Source organism: Drosophila tropicalis, unplaced genomic scaffold (genome assembly GCF_018151085.1).
Source record: "Drosophila tropicalis isolate 14030-0801.00 unplaced genomic scaffold, ASM1815108v1 contig_859, whole genome shotgun sequence".
In the NCBI taxonomy this organism is placed as follows: Eukaryota; Metazoa; Arthropoda; class Insecta; order Diptera; family Drosophilidae; genus Drosophila; species Drosophila tropicalis.
Genome location: NW_027173353.1, coordinates 1982780 through 1995817, shown reverse-complemented (window position 1 = coordinate 1995817; position 13038 = coordinate 1982780). Strand labels below are relative to the sequence as shown.

The following is a 13038-nucleotide window of genomic DNA, read 5'->3' as shown; positions in this document are numbered from 1 at the left end:
AAGAAAAGAAAAACAAATAAAAAAAATGGTTTTTATTTTTTAAGTAATTACTCACAGTGTTTGCAATTGTTTTCGTCTTTGAATTTTTTTCCACCAAAGTGGCAATCTCTCTTTTATTAAATAATAGTAGGTTGAGTTTCCCCGAAAAAAAAATTGTATATAACATATTTTTTAATAACTGTTGGACAATTCCGTGTTTTTCATTTCCGCTTCATTGCCATAATGTTTTGACGCTCTGTTGATTAAGATATACACCCTCACACACACACGCACACACACACATATATACATACATATGTATATATAGACATTCTATGGATATATGTTTATTCGATTATTTGTATAATAGCCCTCAATTGTCGATGTGCTAATAAGTAGGTATCCATGGCATGACACGACATATAAGTGGATTTGAAATTTCTCAAAAAGCAATTATTCTAGACATTTAATACATGACACACTCTCCTCATTGGACTTTGGGAAGTTAGTTAGTTCTAATTGCTTAAATCAATACAAACATGTTGATGTTTGATATCCAGAGACTCGGTATACATATATCTTGAACTTTGTTCACCCGATATGGGGTTTTTCTCGCGCGCCCCCCTCCTTCCCTCCCTCAGTCTGAACACATTTATTTAAATTGTAATTCGCGCTTTTGCGTCAAGAGCGAGGCAAAAGCTGAAATCGTTTTATCAAAAAAAAAAAAAAACAAGATGGAGATATTAAAACATTAGGAGAGACACCAAATTTAGCATACTCTTAAAGCAAATATTTTCGCAATTAGAGAATTTTTTAGAAGAACTTTGAGAATAACAAAAGTTAGTTAACAACTACATTATGATATTTTTGCAAGTTAGTTTATTAATTTCTTCTCATCTGTTTCTTCTGTACGATTAAATGTATACTCTTAATATAGGGTATTTGAGAAAACTGGTTTCTTTGTCATCTAAAGGCTACGCAAACACTTGTACTCTTTGTTTGTCTCGCGACGGAAACAATCGCCTAAAATCTCTATGAATTTTGGCCAGAAAACAATTTCACAATTGACAGATTTGCAATTAAAATAATTGAATACCTGAACGTGATGACACAGATATATTGGGAAGTTTAGCTTTATGTTTATCCATTCGAAAACATATGTAAAGATCTTGTCTCTCACCCGACTCTGATGATCTTTATCTCTCTCTCTCTCTCAATTTCACTTCTTCTTTATGGTTTATCTCTCACCTGATGTGAACAATTTAGCGAGTCGGTAGTCTCTCTTGAAACTTTTTGTGAATTCATGTCACGAATTATTAACTTTACTTAATTACATTGTCTTAGGTAGGCTACTTACATTTAGCTTAGAGTCTAACTAAGCTTGCCCAAAAGCTGTGATCGTAAAAACTACTGCTAAACTAAGGGTTTTAAATGACTTGATCATCGAAGGTGGTCTAGGCCAACTAGTTTAGCCATGTGGAGAATATATTAAATTCATTTTTTTGTTTCCCACAGGTAGTAGCTCTGGCTAATGATTTTAGTCGTTCAAATGTCATTTATAGTTAATAATATAATAGATGCATATAACATGTTCTGATGCAATATCTGAGAATCGCATTGAAATTAAAATTCGCAAATGGATACAGTACACCCTTCGTATAAACGAACCAACCATAAGCATGGCAATAAAATCATTTGAGCCTTTCACAATCAACTCTAGATAAGGTTTTAATCAATACTGTATCGAATACGATTCCATTTAATTTACTATAGTCAATATATTTATAGCTTTGCTTGTGGGTTTCACTGTAAATGCAAAAAAAAAAAAAAAAATGAATTCCGATATGTAAACAGAAAAATTATAGTATAAACATTTAAAGTTTGCATGCAAATTAGTCTGGTTCTGGTTAATGTTGGTTTTCATTTACTTTGTTTGCTCAATTTTCGTAAAAGGATATGATATTGAAAGGGTGTAGAGTTGTTGTATTTGCTATTATGAGCACTTTGTCTTATCAATATTTAGTTTTACACACAAGTTGGACATATCAGTGTTTACTTGGATACTTAACCTGATACTTAACCCTTATCAAAGCAAATGATAACAAATAATTGAAATATGATACTCTACTGAAGGGATGCAATACTTTTAAGAAAAGCTTTTTATTGTAAAAATATACAAATGGAAGTCATAATTGTTTAATTTTAGAGTACTTTAAAGTCGGTATTATATTTCACGTTGGTTTTTAAGGCAATAATGTTAGTCCAATCGTTAGGATGCCATTAGTCACAACAATAGGACTTAACGCATGTACATACACATGTCTATAAAAAGGGGAACCGAATGATTCACTTTTCTATTTTAGAAATACAATAATGTCAACTGATAATCAGAGTGGGCCAACAAAACAATACCGAAATGCTAATTAATGCCCTATGAATATACTATATAAAAGTCTATTCTTTTGCAGTTGCATGTTTATAAACAACCATCAAAATGATTGATTTGGAAGATTTACCACGTATGCAATCGCTTTCTCCGGTTAAGGACATTGATGCCGACTACGAAAAGGAATTGGCTTCGAAAATGAAAACGCAATTTAATCCAAAGAAAACTGTAAAGGTGCCAATTAGAGGACCCAAGTTCATGAAGATAATCAAACCAACTGTTGCCTCAACCCCAGCCAAGTTGTCGGCGTCACCACCTGTATCGATTTCCCTGGATACCCCACCAACACCTGTCACGACACAAACTCAAACTGTTTACAATTTCGGATTCAATTCCGCCAACGGTTTCGACTACTCAACTTTGGTAAGTTGGCAATATAGTATATAGAAAGTATCAAAAATCAATTGCGAGTACATGAATCTATTCAAAATGTCCACAATAATTGGCTAGATATAGAACCATGGCAACAAAAGCTTTGCGGTAAAAGCTTTGCAAAACAGCTTTGGTAGTTTTTTTGAATATCAGCGAAACCGTAATCTGAATCGCGCAATTTTTATTGCCACATTGTTTTTAGAAGAACAATTTTTGAAAATAACAAATATTTCAGAATATTAGAACATAAGCAAGAATGGGAATACACTGCAATTTACCAACAATTCAGTTTTTATTAATCCACTTGTCAAAGTGGGCAAAAAGTGTTAGTAACAGCTCTAGCTCTAAGTAACAAAAATTTGCCAAATTTGTCGGAAATTCACAAACAGTTTTGGTAAAATATTTCTAATATATGACATCACAAAGACAAACCCTTTATTTTTTATTTTGTCGACAAAGATTTAGATACCATAAGTATGGTAAATATATTTAATAAAAAGTTTAAAAAAAAGAATTGGCGGTTTTCTGCGTTATGCGAAGTTCGATAGCACAGCGGTGTCATCGAAATTATCGAAAGCTCTTTAAGCTTTTTGGTGAGAATCTTCGTCTAGCCGCAACTCGATGGTATGCCGATAGTGTCATCTCCATTCCTTTAATCAACATCGCGCTGAACAGACGGACGTTGCGGTAAAATTGCCAAAAAAGATTAAGTAGAATAAGGGAAAAAGCGGAAAAGAAAGACTGTCTTTGGTTGACACATAAAAAACAAAGAAAGAAAAACACGTTTTTTTTAACTAGACTTTGTGCTAAAACATATTGTTTGTGTGTGTGAGTGTGATTGTAGCGGTGCGTATGTGGCGAAAAAGAAACTGAAAGAAAAGCAAAGAAACATATTTCTATGTGTTTGTGTTTGTGTGTGTGTGTGTGCTAGTGCTAGTTAGTGAGTGCGTGTTTTTGGCGGAACAACAAATTAGTAAACTAATGTTTTTCCTGTTTTGGTTTTTAAGTTGCATGCACCACTAAATAAATGCAACTCATTGTGGTGGTGGATGAACCAGCAGCATTAACAGCAACAACAACAACCAACAGGCTAGCAACAGAGTCCGAGCTTTAGTTGAATTCAGCAATTAGATTTTCCCTTAAGCGCGCTCTCTTTCATTTACTCTCTCTATCTCTTTTATTGTCCATGTTTGTTGCGCTCAGCTGACTTTGAAATGTTGCAAGCTGCTTACAACAACACGAAATTGTGTGAAGAGAAAAATCAAAATGATAATTTCTATTTTATATTTGTGATACAAAGTGCGAACGGCGAAGCGCAAAAGCAAAAGCGAATTGTGAATACGAAACCGGCGCAGCAATAATTACACACAAACGATTTGTTGTTACGTTATTCTCGAAGTTTCTAAAGTAAATCTCATACTTTTCGTTTTGTCCTATTAAAATCCAACGTTTTAGCGTTTAATTAAATGCATAAATTAATTATTGCTTGTGTATTTGTGTGTAAGCCAGGGAGAAAAGCAAAGAAAAGGTGAAGAAGAAGCAAAATATCAGCATTTGCGTTGTTTTGCTGCTACATGTATGTGCATGTGTGTGCGTGTTGTGTGTGAGCGTGTTGTGTGTTTATGTGAGTCAGACTATGAAACCGAAACGGGTGATCAAAGCAAACAAAGAAACGAAAAAAACAATGTAAAGGCAAACCACAAAAAATATTGCAAATAACAAAAAAAGAAACTAGCAAAAATTATCATTATATTTTTTTAAAGATTTCACCACACGCACAGAGACGCACTCACACATACACACACACACACAAACAGGTAAACTGCGTAGCCAGACATAGAAGAAGAAGCAACAGCTGTCGAAGTTAAAACTGTAAATTAAATGCAGCAAATAATTTGATAATTGAAAAAGAGAGAGACATGCCTTTTTGCATAGCGCAAGAGAGATGAGAGCGAAAGAGAGAGGGAAAGTATATTAAACAAGTTCAAGGACGTTCAACAAATTTAACAAATCATTTTTTTTCAAAAAACAAAAATCAGTTGAAATTTAATTTAATGCAACAAGTGTACACATTAATTGTGGAAAAATATTAAAAAGATATTTATTAAAAATTAACAAACAAACAAAAACCCAATACACCAAGAACAATTTACTGCGCCGCAAGTTTTAACGTTGGTAAAGTCATCAACCAGCAGCAACAGCAACAGCAGCAGAAATCGAAAGAATTTTTCGTTGGAGAACCAAAAAGGTGAGTGCACTGTAACACAAACACACATGCACATACAAAATTTCATCACTCTCACTCGCACTCGCACACATACACAAGTACACAAATAAAATCATTCACATTCATTTTCGCCTCATTGAAAATTGAATTGCATTAGTATGAGTATACATACATAAATACATATGTATTTCTCTTCTTCTGGTCGGCTAATCGAACTTGCTTTTAAAATTCTTATAAAAAAAAAAATAACAAAGAAAGTTTTTTCCTAACACTTTTTTTCTTCCACATTTCGCTTGGGGCCATGTCTGTGTCCTTGAACTGTGAATGGGGCTGGGACAGAATGTGTGCGCACAAAAAAGACCTTGAACAAGTTCAAGTTCAAAGCCAAAGCCCATGTCTGGGTCGTTCCTTTGTAAAATGTTAGCCAAGTTAGTTGGCCGCCGTGTTGAGGTGCTGCGTGCGGGGGCGACAGCAACAGCAATGGGGTTCATATTAAATGCGTTTTTAGAAAATAATCATCTGTGGGAATAGCAAAGTGCGTATATATGCATAAAATATTAATACAAACAAACAAATTGCCATAGACTTGAATTCCTTTATTTATTATTGAACGATTTTAAACAATAATTTTCTTCAAAACTTCAATTTGCTGTTTTTCTTTGTTAATAAGAACTGCAAGGCTATCTTAATCTGTTGGATACGCAAATTAATTTCCGGTATCATATAACCATGACTCAAGGGGGTTTCAAATGTTTAAGCATTGCGTTTCTTATACCCTCGCCAATATCTAATGACTGATCAAGTTGACAAGTTCTATATCAGTGCAAGTTCTTCTTCGTCTTTAAGTGCTACGTGCTTTTTTTTAGTAGAAATGAATAACTAAAAGGTAAAACATCTAAATGGATTTATAGTTGAGGCTTAAACAGCTTATTGACGTTTGTAGTAGGGCTATTTTTATAATTAATGGTAATTAATGCGTTTATTGATTATCCTAAAAAGACTGTAAAAAAGCCAATTTGGGAACGGTTCCCAACAATATATTACTTACATTTGTCAAGTATGCTCTTGCCTACTTATCTTTTGTTGACAATTTTAAAAAAACATGCTTCCTTATACGAATAGGTATATGTACGTATGAATGTATTTAGACAACGCCAATATGATCAAGGTAAAAATAATATGAACACGTCCGTTTGTCCATACATCAAGCATTTTCATCTAATATATTATGTAGATAAGTTGAATTGCCATGTTTACTAATTCCATATTTCTCTTCCTCTTACTCTTACAGAAGAACAAAAGCCAACGAGGACAACGCAGAATTATATAGATATTTATATATTTGATGAATATATACTACTTATGTATTTATCGAGAAGAAAAACAAGAACTTTGAACAAATCAACAGAGTGGAGGAGGTGGTGGCGGTGGAGGAGAAGAAGACGGGACGGGTCGGTTGAGACATCATTGCCGCCTAAAGAATTGCGATTTAAACAAATGTTGCGCCGCAGCAAAAACGAATAAGCAAAACGCAAGGAAACGTCATTGAACGGACAGCGAGAGCGGACTCAACCGTTGTGATCCGCTGGACGGATGCTGGCAGTGCGGTGGGGGCCGGTGATGCAGTAGCAGCTTGTCAACACCCACACACACAAATACAACCAGACATCTTGTAACCTCAAGATCACCATCATCATCGTCATCAACATTATTAACTGAAACAGCCAACAAAATGATCTCAAACAAAAAATCTTATGCCATGAAAATGCTTCATTTGGCTCTGGCCTTGAGCCTGCTACATGTCGATCCCGATTATTTGCTCGGCCGTTGGGATCGGGAATCACAATTGGAATTGTCTCATTATGGCGGCGATGGTAACTGGGAGTTGGAAATGTTACGTACAGTGCCCATGATTGAGACGCAACATCCGTATGGCAATCGCAAAGATATCCATCCGCCAATACGAATCGAGGATTTCTTACCCTTCTATGAAATTGGTAGCAACGATGGCCGGGGATCTGGTGAGGGTAAATTGCCCACGATATTCAATGCCAGCGCCTTGGTGATGAATCTTCATAACACCACTGGCAATAGTAGCATCCAGACAACTGCTCTACAGGATATGCAAAGTAATCCTACCGGAGGAGCCTCTGGCAATTCTGTTGTCGGTGGTTCAAGTGCTTCTGCTGGTGGTGGCGTTGGCGTCCCTGGCACAGGTTCAACGAGTGGTTCCACCTTGGGTGAACTGCACATAGATACCGCATCGCTATCAACTGGTCACAATCACAGTTACAATTTACTTGCTGGCGGTTCCAGTTTCGGAGAACTGCCCAGTTTTCCCACATCTACGAATCAGGAAACACGTTCGATTTTGGAACAAAATTTGGCTGATCTTTTGGACTTTAATGATTTGCCTCCCTTGGCCACTCCATATGCAAATTTGCCACTTAAAGATGGTCAACAGCAATCACCGAATAGTACTCATTTGGATCTTAATCTGGCAGCTTTATTGCATGGTTTTGCCGGTGGATTGACCTCGTTAGAAGATGCCAATGCGTTGAATGACAGTACTCCACATCCCAGTAATGTCGGCAGTTCAATTGTTGAACAATTTGGTCCCGATGGCAACGACGAGGACGATGATCTACTACTCAATCGACTATTTCGTGAGACCAGTGATGATGCCAATGATGAGAATGATAATGATGACAATGAAGTTAATAGAGCTATTGGTTCTGGAATTGCAAATGCCTGTGCCGTTGAGGGTCTAACCACTAACGAACCCTTTATCAACGAGGTGGAAGTTGCTGTAGACATAAAGGAAGAGGTGGTGGAGGAGGAGGTAACTGTAATCATTTTTACACCCTAGCAAACCCTAGAATTGTATTTCAAAACCAATTTCTATATATAGTTTTACCCATCAATGGCCGAGAAATAACCAAATACCTCTTTATAGAGACAGACATTCACGTATCGTCGTTTCCCAGAATATATTTACATATCAAATGACTGGCTAGATGGATGGAGGGTCTCAACTCTTTTGACCTATTCAAATTGCAAATGTATTTTGTAGTTTTGGTTTATTCTTTCCGTCTTTCCTGCTAAGCATAGTGTTTCTTTTTTTTTGTTTTGTTTACTTTTGTTTTTGATTCGCATACAAAAATTTATCTTTCCATACGGAATGATTGACTATTTTCGCTTATCAGTTTGGATTATCAGAGTATACATTGCTTCTGTTTCATCGTGACTATGCCCAAGTAGTTGAATTAATTGTTATCAATTTCCATTAGGAGTGTATGGAAAATATTTTCAAAAGCCAAGTCATTATAGTATTTCGGTTTGCCTACTGCTGCAGGGTATTCAAAAAGTCCATATGAAATCAATTTATTAGAAATTTGCGATTTGTGTTGACCGTTTTTGCATAACTTTCTCTAATTTTTCGCTAACGAAACATAAATGCATATGTATTAAGTGAAGCAATTAGGTCATTAAAAGGCTAGAGATTAAAAAAAAAAGTATGTATAATCAATTTGGCCGAAGCATTTAATATTCAATTTTGTTTTTTAAATATTATCGAGGGAGATCCCCTCTTTATACCCCCTTTTGTCCGATGATTGCCCACCTATCAAAGTGTACTTGAAAATGTTTATTAAAAATTTGAACACACTCTTTCTTTCTCTCTCTTTCTGGAACTGATTTTTGATGTTATTTTTAACAAATCGAATTGAATGTTGTCATCATCATGTGCAATTTAAATATGCAAACAGTTGCATATACTATACACACACACCAATTTGTTGTTGTTGCTGTTGTTTGTATGAGAGGCTGCTGAGGTGACTAAGAGAATGTTTTATTTTCGAAATTTATTTTTTTTTATTGTTGTTTTTGTCCATGTCACGACAACGACAAAATCTTTTCCATTTTAAACTTTTTTGTTCTTGAGCATATTGTATACATATCACTCTATATAGTATGGTATATATATGTATGTATTATGTATTCATAAATATATTTTATACATACATATGTACATATATGTATTTATATATTTATATGATATATTTTATGCATTTCTTCGTATTCACATTGCATAATCAAGTGGGTCATCGTATACAAAATGCAATTCGTATTCGAGTCGCCACTTTTCTTGCCATTTTCCAATTCATTTTCCAATGTTGTTGTTGTTGTTATTGCTGTTGTTTCATTTTACATGGACAAATGATTTCTTTTGGTTTTGCTTAATTTGCATATAAAATTTTCTGTGATTGCATTTTTAATGAAATGCCCATTATACATATTGTATGTATGTATGTATATGTGTGTATACAGAAATGTGACTACTTCTCTGCACCATTTATGGATGGTTGGTTTAACTTCATTAATCATCAGACTATGCTTCTAGTGCTTTTGCACCTGTATTAATTGTAGAGTTAAAAGTTAACTCTGTATTAGTGTGTGCGTGAGTGACCTCATCACACATACATACACACACAAACACATGCGTTGAATGTCGTCTACCTTATGCTGGTTGTTCAAGTTTCGCTAATTGTAAGCAAAGCGTATCTCAGAAATACAAAAAAAAAAAAAAAAAATGACAAACTCAAAGAATATCAACTTCAAAGAGCTCAAAGTGGACTAGTAGATGCCCTGTCGTATTTAAACATTTAGAGGGTTTTTTAACACCAATTTTAATGTTGATAAAATATAAATAAGATCTCTTATTAGAAAATCTTTCACTTGCAGGATATACGAAAGCCGAAGACTCCTTTTCTGTAGGGAATATTATTTTTCTTAACAAATTAATTCAACTTATCATGGTTAATTCAAGTTCATATATTTTTTTCATCTCGTGTTAAAATGGTGAGAAACAAAATGCATTTAGCAGATAAACAGCTGTTTACCGGCATTTTATACTCACCACGACCACATTCAGCGCTCTCCCATTCTCTCTTTCTCTTTGCCATACGAGTTCTCTTCAACAGTGGAATTCGCCGCAACTGCGAAATACGGACTTTGAAAGAAAGCTCTTTCTTGGAAAAAAGCTTTAAGCTCTTTTTTGTTATCGATTAATTTTTCGTAACAGTTTTAGATTTGAATTTCGTTCTTCAGAGATAAGAATATTATCAATTTGTTTTCAGTTAAGTTTGATAGATTTTCAATTGGCAAGTACTTATTAGAAAAACAAAAAAAAAAAAAAATAGACAGATGTTATATATAAATACATATGCCTAGCCCTTATCAGTTCACTTACCTACTACGTAAACATACATACATCTATAGAAATTTCTTAACATTTTCGGCATGTGTTTGGTTGATGGAGCACAGACAAAAACAAAACTTTATCAATTTTGAATAAAAAAAAAAAAAAAATAATAATCAAATATTTTATTGCCAACCAAGCTAATCAGACAAAAAAACGAATGCCTCGTGGGGCCCTACAAAACCAAGTCGATGAGGCAAAACAATTTTCAGTCTGTGCTATGACGATTTCTAGTGAATACGTTCTATTAAAATCATAAATAGTTGACGCTGAAATTTCCCAAAAAAATAAAAAGAGAAAGAAAAAACTTCAACAACAATGTGTCTAAACGAGGAGTACAGGCATATGCATATATACCTAGCGGTCGGTTTAATTTCCTTATGTACCCAAACATTTCTACCAATGTGTCTTTAAACTTACGTATTTCAAAATATCATTTCGTATAAACTTTCTATTCACATGGCTGCTTAAAGTGTTTAAAAAAGAAGAAGAAGAAAAAAAGAAGAGAGACTGTAAATTGAAAAATCATTTGCCTATAATTACTTTGCATTTTTGCACTTAATTGCCCCCTGAAAGGAGGAAAAAAAAAGTATGCAGGGGAAAAACTTATACACACAAACACATACACAAACACATTGTATCTAAAATTCGCAGATACTTTTTTGTTGTGTTGTGTTTTCTCACAGTGCTCGCTGGATTGTTAATTTCCATAATTAAATACCGTTAATTACGGTTAATACCAAGAACCTAAGCGTGAACGAGACAACAATAGTGCACATTGTGTGGGGTGGTGTGCAAAAAAACCACACACATACACACTCATACATACAGTTCAGATGTCAAATTGATTATGGGTGGCCAGACTTGTTCATTTGAATCGTCAAATCGTCATATAATTCATAATGTGTAACCATTGATAAACTATTTTGGATGACACAAATGAACGGTTATTATGTTGGTTGAAGATGTGAAGGGGGTAGGGAAAAACCGCAAAAATTATTGCCACAGGACGCCAGTATTTGTGCACACACTTCTCGGGACACTTTATGTTTTGTGGTCGACTTTGTTGGTGGCATAAAAAACCAAACGGGGGGGCTTGAATGATTAATATATGTGTGTACACACGCCGCACACTTGTCTTGCCTTTAACAATCTGTTCCCATCTCCTGTTTCTGTCTCTTGGTATCCCACAGTTACCCAAATACTGAAGTGATTTTTGGACTCCTCGTTTAGAGTCAGCAAACGATCGTGCTGCTGTCAGTTCAGGTGTCATCAAAATCTTTTGCGAGGCTTTATTAATGACGTGTTTGAGTCTTTCCCTCTTATCCAGTGCGCCTTTTTGCCTTTGCCTTTGCCTTTACCTCAGCCTTCCTGTTGCATTTCTTTTCCTTTTTTTGTTGTTGTTGTATGTATATTCTTCACTTTCTACATTGCCGCTTTCTTGCTTTCACTTGACTCTTTTCTTATGATTTACCGCCTCCAGTGCCTTCAGTGTGTCCAAGAAGAATATCCGTTGAGGATCAAAAACTCCATTTATCTTTCTAAATAGCGTTTACATCGCCGCCGCATAGCCTTGCGGTTGTCCAGCAGTAATCGGCTCAGTTTGTGGTGGACTAATTGTTGCAACAAATGGTTGCAAGTGTCAATATTTTGATGACCGGCCCCCCCTTTTGATTGATCGTCTAGTTTCATTGAAATGCTATAAAGACCGATATATGTAAGGTACATACATATGTATGTACTTACTATGTGTAAGTATGTTAGATTGTCCTGTTTTCAAGGTCGTTACGCCTTGCTGCCCCCGCCAAAAAACTGGCCCTAAACAACAAAATAATCTAAATTAATACCAACGATAACAATTGGTAAACATTCCTATATAACTAGATTCAAATATGTGTATAAACATATATACATACATACAACGTCACGTCATATCAGTCGGTCTGAACTGTGTTGATTTGTTTTTGTTTTCAAACATACATACATACATACGTATGTATGTATGTAAGTATTTTTATAGCCTTCAGTTTTGTTGTGAAATTCATTTTACTTACACTTTAACTTTCGTTCCGAAAATGTCTAAAATCCAATAAATAAGAAATTGTAAGTGTAAATTTTGCATATGGGTCAATGAACTCTTTCTTAAACACATAGGACTCATCTTAATGAGAATATATTTTATATTTAGGGACACTTTCCATTAAATCTTATAAATTTTAAATAATTACAATTATTTAGTCATTTAGTTGTTATAGTTTTTAAATGGTCTTCTTTGTTTAGTTTTCTTACAAATAAATTATAAAATTCACGTTGCTATAGGACCCATTTGGCACGTAGTCGTTAAAAAGTATAAGATAAGGGCCTAAAAAACAACCTTAACAGATAAGAATTTTGTAACCCCACGGGACGCGGCTGGCTACACTGTAAAATTTTTGTTCGATTCATCCCGTTCCAATTGTAATCAAATAATAACAAGACCTAAATTAGGTTTTAGTTTTAAAAATTTAGCTAATCGAATGCACATTTAGGTCTTTAGTTGAGAAAAGCATTAGCGTCCTTAGGTTAGTAAAAACAAAAACATTTGGAATATGGCTTTTTTATTCTATCTACGTCTATCCTATTGTACTATCCTTTCATTAAGTGATTTATTAGTTTTAAACTCATCAAAATCGTCTCATGATTATCTATTGAAACAAATTTATTTCTTTTAAATACAGTTTTAAACGTTTTCACTAACTTATACGTTAGTTTCTT

At 34.6% G+C, this 13038-nt stretch overlaps 1 protein-coding gene across 1 annotated transcript in view; it reads left to right on the top strand.

The window, feature by feature from the left end:
* The first annotated feature begins 3393 nt into the window (after positions 1-3393).
* The window catches only part of cnc (cap-n-collar), a 37014-nt gene continuing 27369 nt past the window's right edge, over positions 3394-13038 (top strand). Inside the window, exons 1-3 of the mRNA XM_068297943.1 lie at positions 3394-3484; positions 4837-5045; positions 6316-7866. Of these exons, the coding sequence (XP_068154044.1) occupies positions 6757-7866 (1110 nt within the window). The 5' untranslated portion in view covers positions 3394-3484; positions 4837-5045; positions 6316-6756. The remainder of the gene's footprint in view (positions 3485-4836; positions 5046-6315; positions 7867-13038) is intronic.